This window comes from Chelonoidis abingdonii, chromosome 5 (genome assembly GCF_003597395.2).
Source record: "Chelonoidis abingdonii isolate Lonesome George chromosome 5, CheloAbing_2.0, whole genome shotgun sequence".
Lineage (NCBI taxonomy): Eukaryota > Metazoa > Chordata > Testudines > Testudinidae > Chelonoidis > Chelonoidis abingdonii.
In genome coordinates this window covers 146,133,171-146,154,426 of record NC_133773.1, presented here as the reverse complement: position 1 = coordinate 146,154,426, position 21,256 = coordinate 146,133,171, and the positions used below count along the sequence as shown (strand labels likewise).

The following is a 21,256-nucleotide window of genomic DNA, read 5'->3' as shown; positions in this document are numbered from 1 at the left end:
CGTGTCAGTAACCCCCCAAAGAAACAGATTCACTGGTTTAAATTAAGGCAGTACAGCTGATTGAAGCCCCTCGAACGGGCGATTTCCCCCTCTTCTGACCTCACCACATTCAGGTAGAGGGAGGACAAGATCCTTTCTTGTCCATCGCAGTCGGGAGCAGAGAGCCATGGCCCAGCTCACAGAACCAGGGCCACCCGGGGAGGTGGGGGGGCAAGTGGGGCAATTTGCCCCAGACCCTGGGCCCCATAGGGGCCCCGTGAGCCCTGGCCCAGTGATGGTCTGGGTCTTCGGCGCCATTCCGGCGGCAGGGGGCCCTTCAGTGCTGCCGAAGACGCGGAGCGACTAAGGGCCCCCCCGCTGAAATGCTGCCAAAGACCCAGACCGCCGCAGGGTGAGTACAAACACCGCAGCTCTCCCGCTTTGCCCCCGGCCCCCTGAATCCTCTGCGTGGCCCTGCCCAGGACCAGCTCACATTCCTGAGGCTCTTCCCTTTCTTCCGCACGCCCTGGGGCCTGCTGTCCAAATGCCTTGTGCTTACTGCTGCCTCTGGGTAGCCTTCACCCGAGGATTCCTTCTGGGGGATTTGCCAAGCGGTAGCCAGGCGGAGCAGAACGGAGCCAGTTAGCAGACGGCTCTGTTGGGTGGCTGGACCGGGACCTGCAGGATCCCACTGAACAGCGATCTCCCTGGTCTGGCTAAGATGACAGCAGCCGCGCTGAGATCCTCTTGGGGGAAAGCTGCTCTTTGAGGTGTTACAAAGTCCTCTTCCGCTGGCAAAGCCCATCCCGGGTGCCTGTCAGCTGCTTGTGCCCCGAGGAAACACGCCTCCAGCTTTGTCTGCACCACTGATTTCTGCTGTCTTGCCATGCCCAGGCACCTCTCCCCCTGAACTGAGAGCATCTGGGTGCTCAGAAACAGGGTCTTGGGGCTGTGGGCTGGAGAGCAGGAAGGGCAGGGCAGGAGGTAGGAAGGGACAGGCCCCAAGAGGACACTGGGCTGGCAGTCACACCCCGCTACAGACTCTCGAGTCAGAGCCAGAGCTCAGAAGTGAAACAACTCAGAGGAGCAAGAAGCCACTAGACTAGGGAGCATGGGGGAGGGACCACGAGTCGCACAGAGCACATCCTTCTATGTCCCCACACAGTCCAGAAGGGGTTAAGCCCCTCTCACCGGGCCTGCCGCTGAGCCCTCAGCTTGCGGAGCCGCAGCTGCCGGAGCCGGAGGATCAGGTCCTTGGGGATCTTGCCCCCCTTGGCCAGGATCTCACGCAGCCGCTGCTTGGGTGTCTTGGTGAGCTGGAAGTCGCAGAGGGTGGGGTTGTCCTCGTAGGAGACACGGCAGGTCCTGGTGACGGGGTGGTAGCCTTCGGCCGCGGCAGTGACCTCGTACTCGCCCGGGTTCAGCAGGCGCCAGTAGTCGCCATCGAAAGCTGCCAGTGTGACAATAAAGGCCGGGGTGAGGGCCAAGGAGCGGCAGGGTCACAGGGATGGATCTCTTAGCGCCTGTCTCTGCTGAGCCCTAGTCCGCAGAGGGCTGGGCTTGGGCTGCCACCTCAGCGGCTAGCAGCCTGTGTAGACAAGGCCTGGGCCCTGCCCTCCCCAGGGCCAACACCACGCTGCTCCCCCCAGTGCTGTCTGGGGCTGGGGTGACCGGTCCCATGACACGGCTCCCACTGCTAGGGCTGGCCCCTGTCTGTCAGCTCCCATCTCCCTTTCCCTGCTTTCACCCCAGTCCCGCTATTTATACCCATCCAGAGTCCACCCTACCCAGCTCTTTTCCCCCTGGGGCCCTAGGTCCATCCGTCACTGGCCCCGGTCATCCCCCGTCCCCATGCACTGAGCCACCCAGACGGATTTAGTTCATCAGGACATCCCTGGGTCTGACCCCAGGACCTGCGTCTCTGAAGGCATGAGCCTCGCTCCAGCTCCACCGGCTCGGAGCCAGCAGCGCACTTGGAGCAGAAATCCCCGGACCCACCGAAGTCGGGAGCTTTGCCACTAAGTCCATGGAGTGAGGACTCCACCCACAGGCCACTGGCTGGTCCAGCCACTAGACAGGGTAGAGCGTGGCCTTGTGCGAGCGCTGGTTACACAGACGCCTGCTCCCAGGGCCGCTCCCCTAACATAGGCCACGGACCCCCCCTGGGGCCGCTCCCCTAACGGGGGCCACGGACCCCCCCTGGGGCCGCTCCCCTAACGTGGGCCACGGACCCCCCCTGGGGCCGCTCCCCTAACGTGGGCCACGGACTTTTCCCCCAACCCTGGGCCACTCCCCTAACGTGTGCCATGGACCCCCCCAGGGGGCCGCTCCCCTAACGTGGGCCACGGACTTTTCCCCCAACCCTGGGCCACTCCCCTGACGTGGGCCACGGACTCTTCCCCCAACCCTGGGCCGCTCCCTTGACGTGGGTCACGGACTCTTCCCCCAACCCTGGGCCGCTCCCTTGACGTGGGCCACGGACTCTTCCCTCAACCCCGGCCGCTCCCCTGACGTGGGCCATGGACCCGGCTTCCCAGGGCCGCTCCCCTAAAGTGGGCCACAGACCATTCCCCTCCCAAGACCACTCCCCTAACGCAGGCCATGGACGCCCCCTGCCCCTCCCCTAACACAAGCCATGGACACACACAGCCCCTAGGGCTGCTCTGCACGGACCCAGCTCCTCCCACCAGGGCTGCTCCCCTAATGCAGGCCAGGGACCCAGCTCCTTGGGGCCACTCCCCTAACACGGGCCACGGACCTGCCCCCACAACCCCCGAGGCTGCTCCAGTAACGCAGGCCATGGACCCGGCTCCCCGTGGGGCTGCTCCCCTAATGTCTCCCCACAGCTGTCCAGTACAGGCCAGTGCTGCTCGGCTCACTGGTCACCCCGTGCCATACAGCTGGGGTTGGCACTGCACCGCCCCCCACACGTCCATCTGCCCCGCAGCCCTGGCAGGCCAGATGCCATGTTCTGCTCTAGCCGCAGTGCGAGGGGCGTCACTGGGACTAACAGGCTGCGGCGCCTGCAATACCTGTTCTGACGTCGTGGTTGATGCCGTCTACGGCAATGATGGCGTCTGCAATTCCCTGCTCGGTGTCCTTGTCCCGAACGACCCCTTTAATGCCCCGGCGGACCTGGGCAAACACAGGATAGAGCACACCTCAGAGGGGGCTCCCAAGCCCACACGGTCCACAAGGCATCGCCCCCTCCCTGGGTACAGCGGGGAGAGCGAGCTGGCCCCCCAGCTCATGGGGCAGCACCGTCCACGTGTCGCCTGCTGGGCAGCTCCCTGCAGTTTGTCCAGTCCTGGGTTAAACATCCAGAGCGCTGGGGGTTGTGCCCCTCGGCTGGGGTGGCTGCCTGTTCCACAGCCGAATGCCCTGGCGGGGATCCTGGATCTCCCTTTGCTCCATCGCTGCTCATCGCCCCAGCAGGTCCCAACACCTCCCCTCCTCCCAGGGCGTTCACCTTCGGCCAGTCACATCGCGCCGCGCTCACGGACTAGCCCCGCGGAGAGGGCTCAGCGTCACCACCCCCGGTTCCGGAGGAGGCGCGGTTCACCCAAGGCCGTGCGGTGAGCCAGTGGCAGAGATAGGGTTAGAACCCAGGCATCCTGAGCTCACCCCACAGCTCCACACAGCCTCTTGTATCAGCTACGGCGGCTGTTTCATTCGTCATCCAGCGGCTCTCCTGTCCGTGTGCGCGGAGCACAGCTAGATGGGGAGTTTTCAGCCTCTCCCCAGAGAGCAGTGCCTTCAGCCGCTGGCCACCCTCGCTGCCCTGGAACTCCTTACCCTTCGCCATTCTCTGAGGGGCCCAGAGCTGAGCCCCAGGGCGCCAGCTGTGAGAGCCCAGAGATTAACAAGCCACCCCCTTACATGGCCCGGCCAAGCCCATAGGAGAAGGGTGTGAAATGTGTAGGCTGCCCACACTGGTGAGAGAAGAGCCGAGGCTGGGCCCCCTGAGGCACACGCTGCCCAAGGGACCAAGCTGGCACGGAGAGCTAACCCCAATTACCCGCTATTCCCCCGACGGGTCATTGCCCCACGGTGACCTCTGCAGCCCCCAGCAGCTGCTGGTTTACAGGCTGTGCGTATGTCCAATGTGTGCTCAGTGAATCTCAGCAAGCGCCCATCCCCGGGGACGCGGGACGGTGTCAGGACTCGTCTACCTGGGGTTTGAGCCACTGGTGTAGTTTGAAATGAGGCGAAACTGCGCAGGTGCAAATCGCCCTGCACCGTACGAGTAGTGTCTATGCTAGGCAGTGCGCGCAGGCTGCTGCGTGGGCAGGGGGGTGAAAGTCCCAGTGTAGACAAGGATGAACATCTCTTAGGATGGCGTCGTTCGCCCCCGTTGGCCCCCCAGAAGTTGGCTATCACTATTTATTGTTTGGGGCCTCTCTCATCTCAAGCTTCCATGATCTTCTGACTAGCCTTTAAAAAACTGTCATCAAGCCCTGTGTGCTTGTGCATGCATGTGCATATTGCCCTCTGCTGGCTGGATTCAGAAATGCTCTGTGTGTCATTGCCCCTACACTGCTATCAGCTAATGGTGATTCCTCTTTAGCTCAAGGGGTAGAGGATTGGGTTTTGTCCTGAGTGACACCCAGTTCCATACTCAAACCACTGGGTCTCCCTCCATCCCAGGTGGGTAAGTGCCGCCCCATGTCTCTCCAGCCTTGGCACCATGACAGGTTCAGCGCCAGCACCAGCACCCAGCCAGAGCCTGCCTTGGCTGGAACAGCCACTGCTGGGGCCTTGCCCAGCTCCCACAAGGCCATGTGACCTCTGCGGAGAAGCTCCAGGAGGCACTGCCCTAGATACCCACGTGCAAGAGCCAGGCAAGGCCCCGGAACTGCCCTGGCCCTGGAGCTCCCCCTTAGGCCAGGACACGCACCTGCTCCATGAAGACCAGCAGGGACTCCTTGTTGTTCTCCCACTCCCTGGGCAGCTCGGACTCGTGCGGGAATTTGTCGCAGGACAGCTCTACAGTGACCTCAAAGCAGTTTGTGTGCAGGTAGCTGAAGTCGTTCATACCTGCACCGGGAGACAAGCACGAGGCGATCTGGTGCCACGCCAGAGAAGGGAGCTGAACTCCTTACAGCAGCCTGCACTTGGAATGGAAAATACAGCAGGGTGTTGGGCCCTGCTGCAGGTTTGTTATTGTAGGGTCACTCGGAAGAGACAGGCGCCGTGCCCTGGCTTGTTATTGTAGGGTCACTCGGTGGTGACAGGCCCTGCACCCTGAGTACTGGATAAATTCCAGTAAAAGGGAACTGGATAAATTCATGGTGGCTAAGTCCATAAATGGCTATGTGACGTTATGAGTATAATATAATATCTCATTGAAAGGTGACAGGCCAGAAAGAGTTAATTAACTCACCTCACCGACTGACCTGACCCAGGGGTGAACCTTAAGGACTGGTTAGCAAGATCTGTAAATGAACAGAGCTTTGAAATGCAAGTCTGCATTGTTTAGAGGTAGAAGGGGATGTGTTTGCTCGGTCTTGGGATGTAAGCAAACAAGTCTTGTTCTTGCTTATAGTTTTAATTTCAAAGATCAAAAAAGGTAATATTAGCATTTAAGATTATTTGAGGTGAAATAGTGTTATTGTCTAGTGTGTCTCTTTGGAGTTTTGTGGTCACCTGTATCTGAACTGTTAATGATAATTACCCTGTGCTACTTGCCAGGATGTTTGGGAGAGGAGTCTTAAGCGCTGTTGTTTTTCAGGCTGGAAGGCTGCTGGGAAGTGTATTTAAGAACGCTGGGATGTCTGCCTTAATGGCTCGAGATCTCTGTGGTTTCAAGAGGGGAACCTGTAGCCACAAGGATTGATGATCCCCGGTCTCATGGACTTGGAGCCACGGGCTGAGTGTATGGACATTTGGACTCTAACTTGGACTTATTTCTAAAAGACTTTTTGGCTACTACAAGCTTCATCTCTACTATGTATCTGACCTCGAAGGACTGACATTAGTCTTGTATGTTGTATTAATCTTTTTACCAAACACTCTCTGCTCTTTTTTTTCTATAAATTTTAGCTCTTAGGTCATAAGAATGGCTTGTGCGGTTGATTGTGGGGTAAGATTAGTTATAGTTACCTGGGTATGTGGCTGATCCTTTGGATTGTTGACGATCTTTTCTTTTATATGATGAGTGTCGTTTTCAGGAATTCATCCTATATTTGACGGTGTGTCTGGACGAGGCTGAGGCTGGGCACTTTAAGGGACTGGTTGTTTTGACGTCTAAGTGACCGTGAGTACTATGAAGCTGTTCTGTGGCGGTTGGGTAATCTAGAGCAGTGGAATATCCACAGCGTTTGGGGTTTGTTGCCCCGGTTTTGTTTGCGTTCACCCTGACTGAGTGACCTCGACTGGCTCCCCGGGCAAGCCCGTCCGGCTTTGCCGGAGGGTAAGATGGTGTCCTAGCTCTGTTTGTAGCGCGGTGGAGATGGATGCGGAGAGAGATCACTTGATCTTGCCTGTTTGTTCACTCCTGGAATGCATTCGCCACTGTCAGTAGACAGATACTGGGCTGGATGGACCTTTGGTCTGACCCGGTATGGCTGTTCTTATTATGTTCTTATGGTTTGTTACTGTAGGGTCACTTAGCAGCGACAGGCCCGGTGCCCTGGTTGGTTATTTGTAGGGTCATTCGACAGCGACAGGCCCTGTGTGCAGGGTCACTCCTGAGCGATGGACACAGCGACAGAAGCTGTTTCAGCTGGGTCTGGCCAGAGGGCAGCTGGGCAAGGCCTGTCTGCGTCCTGAGCCAAGAACCTCTGTCCCAAACACAGTGAGGCCGCCCCCCCGGCGGCAGCCAGTGTCCCGGGCAATGCACAGCCGGGATCGCTCCCAGCTCGGGGGCCTCGGGACACGACGGGGCTCCAACCCAGAGACCTCACTCCCTGTCCAGCGCAGGGCACATGGGCTGCCAGGACCTCCCTGCCCCAGGGGATCCAACAGCCCTTCCCCCCGGGCTGCGGAGCGGGGCCACCTACTTCCTGGCACCGTGTGCCAGTGGGCGCCGTTGATGATGTTGCCCTCCCTGGTGAAGTCCTCGTAGTGGCAGAGGCGGCGCTCAGCGTCCACCATGGCCAGGTTGGTGGTGGCATAGACAGTGGCGAGCCAGCGGAAGACGGCGTCGTCGGGCGTAGGCGTCAGCTCCTGCGCCTTCCAGTAGGTGCGGGTCATGTCGTAGGGGTAGGTCACCACGAGCTCCCCCCCATGCAGGTTGGCGCTCAGCACAAAGGGGAACTTCTGCATCCAGTCGATGACGGCGCGGGTCTCCGGGGCCACCTGGGCAGGGACAGGCCTCGGCCTCAGAGCGCAAGAGGGACAAGAGCCCCCAGGCGCTGAGGGCAAGGGTGGGGTGTGAAGCATGTGGCCTGATCCTCGGCTGGGACTGGCTCCCATGCGAGGTGCTGCTGTTCTGCCCGGGCAGCATCTCGAACCCGCTTCACCCTGGGGTGAAGGGCTGCAGGAGGAGCAGAGTGTCCATGGTGTCTGCAGGCGCCGGGCCTGAACCCCAGCTCCCCCTCAGGGCCTGGATCGTCCCACTGCCGGCATGCGAGAGCCGCTGGGCAGCAGGTCCAGAACACCCCAGTTCGCATCCGTCACCCCAGCCCCCGCCCCTCACTCTGCCTTACAGCAAGGAGAATCCCCAGGCCTCCAGCCCCATCCATCCCTGCCCCCCAATGCGCCCCCTGCCCCTGCCCCGTACAGTGCCCCTATGTCACCCACACCCCACAGCACCCCCTATCCCGGCCCACCCCGTGGCCGGCGGGGCTCACCGTGGCGTTGGCGAAGGTGTAGTACTCCGGGATGGGGAGATAGTGGTTGGGGAACTTGTGAGGAACCAGCTCGTTGTCTTCGGCGTCCCACAGGGCCGTGTTGAGGTCGGCGAAGTTGTGGTTGAGGTCGATGCCTTCGTAGGTCCAGCGGCCCATGGCCCAGCCTGCCAGCTCCGAGCCCTGCGGGGAGGGGGGGGCTGCAGGAGAGCTCAGCTCCCCCTCCCCCACTGCTCCCCCGCACTCTCTGGGGCTCATTCAGAGCATGTGGGGCTCAGAGCCCCCCACAGTCAGAGCCTCCCAATAACAGCTGGGCCGCCGTGGCATCCCCTGGCCTGCCACGGCTCTCCCACCCCCGCACGCTTCTTGCTCCGTGCTGCTCCTTGAAATACCTAATTACGGTGCTAGGAAAATAAATGAATAGACACTGTCCAACAGGCCAACCCATCCTCTGTCACGTTCGGATCACCCCAGCCACCACTTAACGCAAGCGTGAAGGAGCCTGAAACGGCCGGTCCCATCGCCCTACTGCCCTCTGCGAGGCGCTCCACGGCCAGCCCCTAGCACAGTTCGTGGGCTGTCCCCTAGAGCCCATCAGGCCCTCTGGCCCGCTCCCTGCCGGCCCCTGCCAGGCAACGCGCTTAGCTGCCTCACCACAGGAGCGAGCTGGTTAAACTCCCGAGAGCTCTGCCCGTGTTCCCACCTGGGCTGCCTTGCCTGCTGTCTGCTGTGCCAGCAGCACTGAACAGTGCTGACGGGCGTGCTGGCTTCACGGGAGTGGAGGGGGCAGGCGTTCAGCAGCTGCCTGGCCCTGCATCAGCAGGGTGCAGAGAGGGACCCAGCTCCACCGCCAGGCCGGGATTCCCAGGCTACCCCACTCGGAGCCAACCTGGCTGGTGCCTGGTGCAGCTGTACTGTCTGCTTCCCTGAGCCCGTCAGTGGTGCCACCTTGCGTCCGCAGCGGCCCCGAGTGGCGGTGAGATGATGCCCACAGGTTCCCCGGGCCCAGCAGTGGCGATGCCCGACCGGAGCTGCCCTCCCCTGGGTGCGGGCCCCTGTGGTCCCTACCAGCTTGTAGGCTGTCTCGTAGCCATCGGGGTTCATGGAAGGCAGCAGGTGGATGCGTGTCTCGCTCACCAGCCGGACGACACGGGGGTTGCCCCTGGTGTACTCGCCGCACAGGTACTGCATCAAGTTGAGCAGGAGCTCGCGGCCCAGCACCTCGTTCCCGTGCATCCCGGCCACGTAGCGGAACTCTGGCTCCCCTGCCGGCGACACGCAGCCAGCTGCCCATGGAGCCTGCTCCCCGCTCGCCTGGCGCCACCCTCCGGGCACCAGGCTGAGAGCGTGGCCAACCCCATCTGCTCCCGGGGGCAGGCTCAGCGGGCGCCCTGGCTCTGGGGGGGTGTCTGGGCGCAGACCCAGTGGGCGCCCTGGCTCTGGGGGGGGTGTCTGGGCGTAGACCCAGCGGGCGCCCTGGCTCTGGGGGGGGTGTCAGGGGGCAGACCCAGCGGCCGCCCTGGCTCTGGGGGTGTTTGTGGGGGCAGACCCAGAGGGTGCCCTAGACTGGGGAGTGTTTGGGGGCAGACCCAGCGGGCGCCCTAGACTGGAAGGTGTTTGGGGGCAGACCCAGCGGGCGCCCTGGCTCTGGGGGGAGTGTCAGGGGGCAGACCCAGCAGGCGCCCTGGCCCTGGGGGTGTTTGTGGGGGCAGACTCAGAGGGGCGCCCTGGCTCAGGGTGGAGTTCAGCCAGGCCAGCCTTGTGGGACATGGGGCAGCAGAGCAGCGGTGCAGATGGACGTCCCCCCAACCAAAATGGGACTCTCTGAGCGTGGCACGAGAAGCAGGAAACCGAGCTCCCCCCTCCATCCACCAGCGCCAGGGGTGCGGCCGGGAAGCAGTGCTGGCAGCGTCTCCCCTCGGCCCGTGCTGAGGGGACTCACCCAGCTCATGCTGCCCGGGGTTGTCCGAGATTTCCATCACGTACATCTTCAGGCCCAGGTAGCTCTTGCCGATGCTGTAGACCCGGGTGATGTTGGGGCACTCCTCGTTCACCTTCTTCATCAGCTGTGAAGGGCAAGTGGCATGGCTAGCCTCTCCTGCCGGGGCTGGCCGACGCGTGCCTGCCTTCCCTGCCGGCGGTGGGCACCTCGAGGGGCGGGCACAGGGCGGGAGCTGCCTGCCCCAGCCGCATGGAGGCAGGGAGCGAAGGGTACGTACCTTTCTCATCTCCTTGTAGTTGTGATGGCTGAAGTCCAGCTTGTCGGTCGGCACCGGCTCGTTCTCCCAGGAGTAGATGTTGTTGGGGTCTGCAGGGAGAGACGGGTGTGAAGTTCGGGGCTGGCATCAGGTCCAGACACCAAACGTTCCCGTGTTCGCTTGCGGGCCGCCGGCCCCCATTCTCCACAGCTGGGGCCATGGGAGGCTGCCCTCAGCAGCTGGATGAAGGCAGCGGCCATCTTGGCTAAGGGTAGCCCACTGCCTCTTTCCGGTCTGAGAAGGCCCTTCGCGGAGAGCGGCTTGAGTCCTCTTTAGAACAAGGGGAGGTGGGTGCCATTTTGGAAAGAGGGCAGCTCTCCCCGAGCATCGCTAACGAAGATTATTGTGCAGCCTTCCCCTTATGGCGAATAAAGGCAAAAAATGACCAGTCAGCCTAAAAAGTTACGTACAAATCTACCGCTTGCTCCAGATCCACCTCTCAGCCACTCGGTGTGTAAACAGCCAATACCTGAGCTGATATCAACAGGGACAAAACAGGTCTGACGCTGGAGGCTGCGTTGACCCATTTTCAGAATTAAATTTTGTTCACAACCTAATTCACGGATCGACGTGCAACACCTCAGCCCGTGCGTGCTGAGCTGAGTCTCGGCTGACTGGCATGGGAGAATACACAGTCTTTTTCCTATGTAACAGAGGCTGTATCCCTGCTTCAAGTGCAAAACTCACCCTGAACTACAGGGCATGGCCAGCACCTCCAAGAGAACAAGACGACCTAGAATTATACCAGTAAATATGTAAAAATATCCGAGCAAGCTGGGAGGGACAGAAATGTTCATGCTTCAGGGCTTGACCTGACCTATAGCTCCTGGGGGGTCAGGAGGGAACACTGCCATCGGCAGGTAACCCATCCCCCAGGGACTCTCTCAAGCAGCTGGTACAGGTCACTGCCAGAGCCTGGGTTAAAAGGATTGTGGGTCTCATCTGGCCCAGCGGTTCCAGTGTTGCTGTGCACGACTCGGCAGGGCTGTTAGGTGAGAGGAATTTCTCGGACAGCCACGTCCCAGACCATTTGGGGTTTGTGCTCGCAGCGCCAGCCTGGCCCGGGGACCTGGGGCTGCTAGCGCGACAGAGGGTTGCAGAGGAGACAGGCTGGAAGGACTGAGAGCAAAGGGCCCCGGCTTGATGCCACACAACAGAACGAAGGGGAAGACAGATGGGCCTGGCCAGACGCCCTCTCGGAGGGAGAGCGCAGGGACAAGCCCACCCCAGCAGCGCGTCCTACCTGGCAAGGGGCAGCCCAGGATCTCCGCCCTCAGGCAGATGGTGCCGTTCTCAAACCAGGTCTGGGGGTTGATGCGGATGTAGCGCGCCACCACAGGGGTGGGGAGTGCATTGAGCACGGGCGTCTCGGGGTCCTTGTTCCCCAGGAACACCTAGAGACAGACAGACGGACGCGGCCCTGGCCTTTGGCTGCTTGCGAGGCTCATTCTTATCCCCATTATAAATACTCGTCCTTCTGGGGGAGGTGGGTGCTGGTGACAGGGGCTGGCATGCCAGGCCTGGGGCCTTCAGCCCTGCACGCCCCCAGCAGCTGGAGCAGGGCTCCCCCATGCTGCCCCCTGCCCTCGGAGTCACTGACCTCCCGCCTGCGCCCCAGACCGGATCTCCCCCTGCTCTGAGCAGGACAGTACCCGCTCACCTCGCGGCCTGCTGCCGCCATTGCTCAAGGCGCTCTCCAGGCCACATACCCAGCACTCCTGCCGGGGCAGGATGCTAAGTCCGTCTTCTAACACAAGCCAGGATACTCCCAGGCTCCCGGGACTCTGGGAACTAGGGCTCTTGGACTGCCAGGCAGTGAGAGCCGCCCCATGTTGCCTGGCACTAGAGAAGCAGCGGCTGGTCCAGTGTCCGCATTGCCCGGTTGGCAGCTCAGAGGGCCCAGGATCAGAACCCAAAAGGTTACACCAACCTAGCCCCCGCCTGCTCTCCCTGGCTCCCATTCAACCCGAGCTGCCTGCGTGAGGCTGGAACATGACACCAGACCCAGGCTTGTGCCAAATCCCAGGGAAAGCAACAGCTCCTCTGCCCTGGGCCAACAGGGCTCGAGGCGCCCGCCCGGACTCGTGCCAGCTCAGAGTTCCCCAGGGAGAGAGCCGCAGAGTGCAGTATGGGACTCTCACAGAGACCCACTCACCGCCCGGCCACAAGCCCACCCCCATTGCCTTCCCAAGGGGGCCTGGCTCCCTCTCAGGGGCGCCAGTGAGATGGACGAGCCAGGCGGGACCGGCCTTTCCCCCCCCCCCGCAGAGGGGACTGGGAACTGCCGGTTCCTCCCCCTGGCTGACTGCTTTCGGCCTGTTCACGAACTCAGTTCTTTCCCAAAAGATTGGGCAGGAGGAACAGGGAGAGGTCAGAGCAGAGCTAATTCTATAGCGCAAACACACACACACTGCACAGCTGTACACACGCGCACACATACCATGTAGTCACACACACACTGCACTGATTTATTTACACACACACACACACACACACACCCTCCAGCCCGGGAGGCAGGAATTTGGCCCGGGGCTGGGGGCTGCCAGGGGAAGCAGAGCTGCCCTGGGGCACTGGCCATTCCCCCCACCCCCCAAACAAAAGCTCTTTGTGCTGCAGATGGATGGAGCCCAGCTGATGCTGGGGGGGAGGTGGGGGGCCACAGGATTAGCTACAAACCACCCCAGCCCACGCAGCTATATTAACCCTCCGCAGACTGGCTGGCACCAGGAGAGGGCTGTGGGGAGCAGGGAGGGGTCAGGTCCCGTTGGGGGGCTGTTGTGGCTCCTGCTGCTAGGGGAAAGGCCCCCGAGGTGCGTGAGTGAGGGGCACCCTCAGGCTGGGGGTCTGGTCTGGGCAGCAAATGTAGCTTAAAGCATCCAGTGCCCTGCCCCTGCCCCTGCCCATGGGGGGCCGCACAGAGCTCAGTGAAATCCAGAGGCTCTGACCCCGCACCTCCGTCCCTAAGTCCTTGAGGCCCAGGCAGACCCTGCCACCCACAGCCACCCACTGTAAAAGAGCCCATTCGTCCCGGTGCTGGCCCATCACCCTGGCCGCCTGCCCCACCAGCCTCCTGTCCCCATGAGCGACCCCACTCACCACCTCCTCCGTCCCGTTCCTGCCTGGCTGCCAGGTGTGAGTGTCGTTACTGAACTGGACTTTGTAGGACGTCACCCAGTCGTACCTACATGGGGAAGAAGGGGAGAGAGAATCAGCTGTGGGGTCAGTCACCAGCACTGAGGGGTTTATAGGGACCCTGGTCCCATTCACTGATAGCCCCACAAGAGCTGTCCGAGATCCTAGATACCACAGCGATGGGCTCGCTGACCCAGCCGGTGGCTGCGGCCCTGGATCCATCACCCCGCACTCTCTCCTCCCCTGCACTCGCTGCTTACGTCCAGATGGAGTTCAGTCCCTGCGTAATGACGCCGGTGAAACGGGTCGGCCTCCGGGCATCAATCTCCAGCCACTGGTCCCGGTCCTCGTGGCCAGCACACCAGCCTCCATCGTAGAAGTCACCGTCGTGAATCCCGGACTGCAGCGGGGAGGGGAGGGACAGAGAGAGCGGCGGGAGGTCATCGTGGGGCAGCCGTGGAGCGTGTGAAGCTGTGCACTGGGAGTTCCCGTGTCAGCGCCCTGGGGTGCTGGACTCCTTGGGGCTCCTCGCGGCAGCAACTGTCCCTCCCGAGATAGCAAGTGCTACTGCGAACAGGTAACCTTACCCGAGCCGGCCCTGGGGCTCATCGCCCCCCCAGAACTGCAGGGAAATTCACCAGCTCTGCGCAGTTCTGACTATTCTGAACAACTTGGGCCAGACGTCACGAGCGCTCTCCCCACGTCTGGGGGGCAGGCCAGCGGGACCCACTGTGCTACCGGGAACGGGGCAACTTCCCACCCAAAATCCCCACATCCTGGCTGGAAAACAGAGCCCTGGTTTCAGTGGGGAAATCCACAGAGCTGTGCAAAACTCCCCCCAACCCTCCCCACAGAAACGGGCCGAGTTCTCTGGCTCTTAACGAAATGGAAAGGCGTGGGGGGCTGCCGGGTCATTATATACATTTCAGTGCCTGATGGCAGCCAGGGGCGGCTCCAGGCCCCAGCACGCCAAGTGCATGCTTGGGGCAGCATGCCGCGGAGGGCACTCTGCCGGTTGCCTGGAGGGCGGCAGGCGGCTCCGGTGGACCTCCCGCAGGTGTGCCTGCGGAGAGTCCCCTGGTCCCGTGTGACTTCAGTGGAGCCGCGGGACCAGCGGACCCTCTGCAGGCACGTCTGCGGGAGGTCCACTGGAGCCGTGGGACCGGTGACCGGCAGAGCGCCCCCCGTGGCATGCCACCGTGCTTGGGGCAGCGAAATGTCTAGAGCCGCCCCTGATGGCGGCGTCCCCTACTGGGGAGGAGAAATGCTCAGCAGGACCCTTTAGCCAGCTGCCGCGGGAGGTTTCTCGCCCTCCAGTGGAAGACAGTGCAGTGAAGAGGCTAGCGTGGGGGATGGATGGGGTCCCCCTGCTGGGGGGGGGTAGGAGGAGAGTTAGGTGAGGGGGCTGGGGCTGCAGCCAGGATGGCACCCCAGAGCCCCTGGAGGGAGACGACGCCCAGCTGGTGGCCAGGTAACGGCCATGTGGGCTGGGAGAGGCCTCGCTCTGACGGAAAGGGATCCCCCCTCCCCCCGGCACAGCACACCTGTATATTGAGGCGTCCCCGGTGGGCACCCAGTCCGTAGCGCTTGATGCTGGAGGCTCGTAGCTGCGAGTCCGACACCCTCAGAGACTCCAGCCCCAGCGGGGGACATTCTGGTGGGAGGCCGAAGGGGGAAAGGAAAGAAAATCAGCTTAAAGAAAAGCCAGAGGGGCCAAAGGCATCCTTGGTGCAACTGTAAACAAACTTCTCCTCCCTGGAGCCTTGGCCAGCGACAGGGGCAGGAGGAGAGGGAGGCCGGGCCAGGAGCCGCTCCCCCTGGAATCCCATCCCCTGAACAATGGGGAGACCCCCCCCAGGGACAGACCAGCCAGGCTGAGCACCCTGGGGCGTCAGGGACCATCTCTCTCCTTCTCTCACTGGCTGGTGTCAAGTGCGGTGTGATGTCTGGATGACAGTCAGTACCAAATCTGGCTGGACCCTGCCGCCCTCTACACTTAGCATCACCCGGGCTCCAGTGAGCCCTGCTCAGAGCCTTCAATCCCCAGAGCGCCCCCCGGCACCGACTGCAAACTCCCCCAGATGTACCCGCGGGGCAGAGCTCTGCACTCCTAGCTCCCTGTCCTCTGCGCTGGCCCTAGACCCGGACGGTACGGGTATCCCCTGCGGCCTATTCCCAGTGCTGCAGTGGGTCTGGGAGTAAGTGCTGAGCGAGGGGGGTTACCCCGCGGCATGAGAGAAGGGAATATTTCCTCCTGTTTCCCTTTGCTTGGTGTCAGTGTGCTTGACAAGCTCTTTCTCGGAGCCGATACAGAGCCCAGGGCCCAGTTGGCTGCTAATGGGTGCTGGGCTGCAGGCTTGGAGACCTCACATCTTGGGTGTCACAGTGGCACAGACAGCGCCACCATCATCAGCAGGGAATGAGCCTAGGGGCTCACGTGTCTACCCCCAGAGCCAGAGCAGTGACTTCAGTACCGGAGCCAGCCATGCAGGGACACACCGTAACGCCAGCCGAACTTCAGCATTCCAGCGTGGCGGTTACATTCAGCTTTCCTAAGAGTCCCCCAGCAGTTTAAACCGCATCCGGCATTCCTCCTCGCTGCCTGTCCTACATTACTGCAGGGTTACTCTGCCTATTAAACAGTGGCCAAACTCCCCCCAGGGTGGCTGCAGCATTTCACGGTTGGGGGGAGTGCGGGCACAGCTGTTTGTAACACCCAGAAGGCAGCATTAGTGCTAGGGCCAGGGATTATTTATTGTCACACTGGGCACAAAGTCCGTGGGGATCCCCGGATCCAGGGGGCTGCACACAGCTGCGAGGCCAGCCTGATTCAGTTCTCCTCCGGCCAGGACTCAGAACGAGCTCCCGGATGGTGTCTAGCTTTGCACACATCCCCCGCTCCCCACCCCAGGAAAAGCGCAGCGCACTCAGCCCAGCCTGGAGCCAAACACACTGCTGGAGACACAAGCGCTGCCGGAGATCAGGCCAGTGGATACCAGAGAACAACAGGGGCTGCTGAAACCACAACCATAGCCTGTAAGGCTGAGTCAAAGAGCCATCATATCCTGCCCAGCTGGTGCGATCCCAGGGGGTCTGTGCAGGGGATGGGGCCAGGCTGGTCAGCTGTTCCCCTGTGGAACCTCCCGCTGCAGGCTGGGTTTGGCCCTGCGGGGGAGGCAGGTAACTATACAGCTCTGTGGCGCCCCCTCTGGTCCTTGCTCAGAGGGCAGGGGGGTGAAAGAGGAAGTCCTGGAAACTCTCTGGCACCCAGACTCACTGACAGTGCCCTGGAGACGCGGGAAAGAGAGGGGATCTCTCAGGGTGACTCAGACACAAACACTCTCCTCCCCCCAGGGCTACAGCCCAAGCATGGGAACCAGCAGGACCCGCGATGGGAGAGCTGTGCCAGGCCAGCCACAGGCTGGAAGTGGCTCTCACGTGGTCTTTGCCCAGCAGCGTCATACACCCTCCCTCCCCCGCAGCTGTGGCAGGGCCAATGCCACCCTGGGGCTGCCCTGTGCACGTGTGGAGACGCAGGGATGAGCCAGGGGAACTGGGCTTCTCCAACCCGCTGCGGGGCGGGCAGCCTCCCTCCTGCCTCTGCAGCCCGACGCGGCCCCTGAGCCCCGTTTCTCCCGGGAACGCCCGAGCCTGAATCCCAGCAGCCTGGAGTGGAGCCTTCGGCTTCCTCTTCCTCCCAGCCATGGCTCCCTCTCCGCAGGGGAAGCGATCTCATCTTCTCTACTCCCCGGCCATGCTCTCAGACCTACGGAGTGAGCCAGCCCTGCAGTTCAACTGCCCAGCCAGGGACGCAGGTGGGCTCCCTGCCTCCTGCCGCTTTATGTCTCCCCGGGGACCCAGCTTGGGAGACACCCCTCTCTCTGGCAAACAGTGAGAACAGGAACCATTAGGTAACGCTGCCCCCAGGCCCTGGAGCAATCGCAAGGTTAGGATTTGCCTCACAGAACAGCCCAGTGCCCATCTCACCCTGGCGTTGCCAACTTTCTAATTGCACCAAACCGAACACCCTTGCCCTGCTCCTTTCCCGCCTCTTCCATGAGGCCCCACCCCTTCTCCGAGGTTCTGCCCCCCACTCACTCCATCCCCCTCCCTCTGTCGCTCGCTCTCCCCCACCCTCACTCATTTTCACCGGGCTGGGATAGGGAGCTGGAGGCGGTGAGGGCATTGGCTGGGGCTGTGCGCTCTGGGGCGGGGCCAGGGATCAGGGGTTTGGGGTGCAGGAGGGGGCTCTGGGTTGGGATCGAGGGGTTCAGAGAGTGGGAGGGGCATCAGGGCTGGGGTTGGGGTGGGGGAGTGAGGGTGCAGGCTTTGGGGTGGGACTGGGAATGAGAGATTTGGGGTACAGAAGCGGGCTCCAGTCTGGGATCGAGGGGTTCAAAGGGTGGGAGGGGGATCGGGCTGGGGCAGGGGGTTGGGATTTGGGAGAGGGGTTGGGGTGCAGGCTCTGAGTGGTGCTTACCTCAAGCAGCTCCCAGAAGCAGTGGCATGTCCCCCTCCGACTCCTACACGGAGGCGCAGCCAGGCAGCTCTGCGCACTGCCCTGTCTGCAGGCACAGCCCCCACAGCTCCCACTGGTTGTGGCCCCTGGCCAATGGGAGCTGCAGAGCTGGTGCTTGGGGCTGGGGCAGTGTGCGAAGACTAGGAGCCACATGTAGGACATGCCGCTGCTTCCGAGAGCTACGCAGAGCCAAGGCAGGTATGGAGCCTGCCTTGGCCCCACTGTGCCGCTCACTGGACTTTTAACAGCTGGGGTCCCTTTTTGACTGGGTGTTCTGGTCGACTGGACACCTGGCAACCTTGTCTCACCCCCAGTATCCCCTATCTGCCAGGCAGAACAGCCCAGAGACCCCTCATCTCCTCCAGTGCCCCACTCTCCTCTCAGATCTGCCCATCTCTCTGCCCCCGTCTCCTCTCAAACCTGCCCATCTCTCCAGCTGTTTCCAGGGAAGCACAATCCCCAGAGCCCAGGGACAGTGGCTCCCACTGCACCCTGCAGGGGAATGTCCTCCGGCCCCATGCTAGTGATCAGCTCCCACTGTGAGGGGGGAAATTGCCCAGTTCTTGCTCTGTGCCACTCGCAGACATGCCCAGCCCCAGACTAGCACCCTAGACTCAGCATCTCCTGCTGGGATGCTGCCAAAGGCTCCTGGCCAGGCTTTGCTCCGTGTTTGGTCGTTGGAGGCTGCGTCTACACTAGACGTTCCGTGGAAATCTCCCCAGTACAGCTCCTCAGGGGCTTGTGAGAGCGGGCGCCCTGCTGCCCTGGCATTGCTGCCTCACGAGGCCGTCCCAGTGAGCAGCGGGCTCCTGCCAACGTTCCACTTGGCTGCACCAGAGCTGAGCAGGAAACGCTCCTCAGTGCTGCTTGAAGCCTCAAAAGCCCAAGGAAAAACAGCACCAGCTTTCCAACAATAACCCACGAGAGCCCGGGCTGGCCCTGGAAAGGCTGGCTCCTTCTGTGGAAAGGTTCAGAGGCACTGCCCGGGGGCACACAGGGGGTATCTGTATGTGCATGCAGGAGCTCGTGGGAGGGGAGAGAGGGCATGTGGGGGCGTGCGTGCGTGGGGGATACATGGGGGGGGTTCAAAGCCCAGGCATGTGGGGGCAGGTGCACAAGGATGTTTGTCAGTGCACAGGGCAGGGGGGTGGATGCATTGTGACAGGTATGTGAGCCCGTGGCAGTCCCTGTCGGGGTGCCCAGGGCAGAGGGGTACAGCCGAGGGGTAGGAGCAATGGGGAGTTAATGCTGATCTAATGACAGCTGTAACTGCATTTCCGCGGACACCGCTAGCTACGGGAGGTCCTGGGGGGCTGGCTGCAGTGGCAGGCACGGGCTCGGGGGGGGACCAGGCTGCTGACAAGGTTTGCTGAGGTGTGTGTGGGGGGGTGAAGACTCCAACCCTGCTCTCCCACAATGGAAAGTCACCTCTGCCCCCAAGGGAGAAGGAAGGAGCTGACTCTCCTTTGCAGTGTCATCTGCCTCCTAAGCGGGACACCGTTAGGTTTGCCAGCTCGGAGGTACATCCGGGCTACTCCCGAGCCAGCCGGCCGCGTGTACGCAGCACCCTGACAGATCTCCCAGGACAAGGGACGCTCCCGGGAAAACCTGAGCAGGTGGCAACCGCTCTTCCAAGCCCCCGCTGGCCCTGCCCATCTCTGCAAGGCAGGTAAGCATCGGGTAATGGAGCAGCGCGCTGGCAATGTAGCGGGGGGCCAGGGGACAGCGTATAGTCAATGGAATTTGGGATCAGACCCAACCCCACCAGGAATCCTGTGCTGCTGCCTTGGACGGGTGGCCATGGTGGGCAGGAAGGTGGAGCCGCAGGACTCTGAGGTCTCTGCTGCGTAGGACCGAGCTGCCGCATAGGACGCAGGCCCTCGACTGTGTGCGCGTGTGGGAGCTGGAGAAGAGACCGGCGCTGGCCAAGTGGTATCATGTGGAGCAGTCGGAATTGCTTTCCTGCAGCCTGGGAGCGTGGCATGGGGCTCAGCGGGGATACCTGGGCTGCGTCCGTGCCCCCTGGCGGGGGAAGTACGTACGTGGCTGCTGCTCGGTGGCTGCTCCCTGGGCCGAAGCCTTGGGTTTCTTCTTCAAGACTTTTTTCTTCACTACTTTAACCCGCACGGATTTTTTCGTGGTGCTCCTGGCTGGAGAACGGCAAACCAGACACATGGTCACCCTGCTTCTCCTTGGGGAGGGGGCACCCGGAGCAGAGAGCTCCGGACCGGAGGACCTGGGGGCTGCGATTCAGGGCTCTGCCAGCCGCCAGGCCTGCCATGGGGAGTGGCTGTGAGGATTGTGCTGCTCCCTCTAACCCGAGAGATCAAGGTTCCTTTGTGAACAACTGAGGACTGGTGTTTCCTGCTGCCCCAGAGCTCAGCCCCATAGCAAAGGGCCCAGCGATGCTGGAACCGCCCTGTGGGTCCTGTCCGCTGTGACACACACAGTGCCCCCAAGCAGCTCCATTGCTGTCTCTGTGCTGCACATCCCGGCTGCTGGGAGCAGCACAGCTGCAGCAGGGCCAGAAATCGGTTCCTCTGGCTCCAGCAGCTGTGGCTAGAGGAGGTCACGAGGGCCTGGGACACGGACTGGAGCTGCTCGGTCCGGTCTCACGAAGGCAGTTGGTGCCCAGCGCCCTAGTGAGTTTGTCAGTAGGTTTGTGGCAGAGCAGGGAGGCACCTAGGGCTGTTGGATAGTGGGGGATCCCCTGACCACAGATTTGCTAGTCCCCCGCCAGCCCAGAGGAGCTGGGGAGCGCTCGGAGACCTGGCAGTGGAGGGGAGGGCTGGGGCTAGTGGGTGTGGATGTGTTCGCTCTGCTCCGCTCCCCGACTCCTCTCTCTGGGCCCTGGCTGTGCTGTGGGTGGTGGGATCTGGGAGCAGCAAGACTCAGGGGCATCCTGTCCATCACCCTGGGCCAGGAGCCACCAGTCCCGGCCTCGCCCATCGACTGCTCAGCAGAAAGCTGCTGGCCAAGTGTGGAACAGGCCAGTTGGCAGCCAACCGGCACTTTGGGGGAGAGCAGCCCGGTCAACTGATCCCCTCTGCAGGCAAAGGGAAGGGAAGAAACGCTGTGAGGGGAGCCCGGCTGCTCGGGGGAAGGATCCCTGCAGCCCAGTGCCCAGCAGCTGAGTGAGTCCCCTGCCCTGCCCCAGCGCGGCTTCTCAGCAACTTCGCACAGCTGGTGTGTCACTGCAGAGAAGTGCAATGGGAGCAGCCGGTGTGCCCCGCTGGGCACTCCTGGGGGATGCTGTGCAGTGAGAGATCCCCCCCCCCGAGCCACACAACGAGCACACAACATGCCCCACAGCGCGCACACAACACCCCAGCGCTGCTCAACACGCCCCGCAGCACGGACACAACACCCCAGCTCCACACAACACTCCCCACAGAGCGCACGCAACACCCCGGCACCACACAACACTCCCCACAGAGCGCACGCAACACCCCGGCACCACACAACACTCCCCACAGAGCACACACAACACCCCGGCACCACACAACACTCCCCACAGAGCACACACAACACCCCGGCACCACACAACACTCCCCACAGAGCGCACACAACACCCCGGC

General features: G+C 62.1%; 1 protein-coding gene across 1 annotated transcript; it reads right to left on the bottom strand.

Annotated features, from left to right (window-relative positions):
• Positions 1–1,069: 1,069 nt before the first annotated feature.
• On the bottom strand, positions 1,070–19,853 carry CPXM1 (carboxypeptidase X, M14 family member 1). Its single transcript, XM_032787960.2, has 13 exons — positions 19,721–19,853; positions 14,704–14,813; positions 13,420–13,559; positions 13,124–13,208; positions 11,271–11,421; positions 9,989–10,077; positions 9,712–9,835; positions 8,838–9,034; positions 7,773–7,952; positions 6,981–7,278; positions 4,877–5,016; positions 3,012–3,114; positions 1,070–1,429 (listed from the first exon to the last, which is right to left on the bottom strand). The coding sequence occupies exons 1-13, from the start codon at positions 19,851–19,853 to the stop codon at positions 1,167–1,169; spliced, it is 2,013 nt and encodes a 670-aa protein (XP_032643851.1). The 3' UTR covers positions 1,070–1,166.
• Between the last annotated feature and the right edge of the window lie 1,403 nt (positions 19,854–21,256).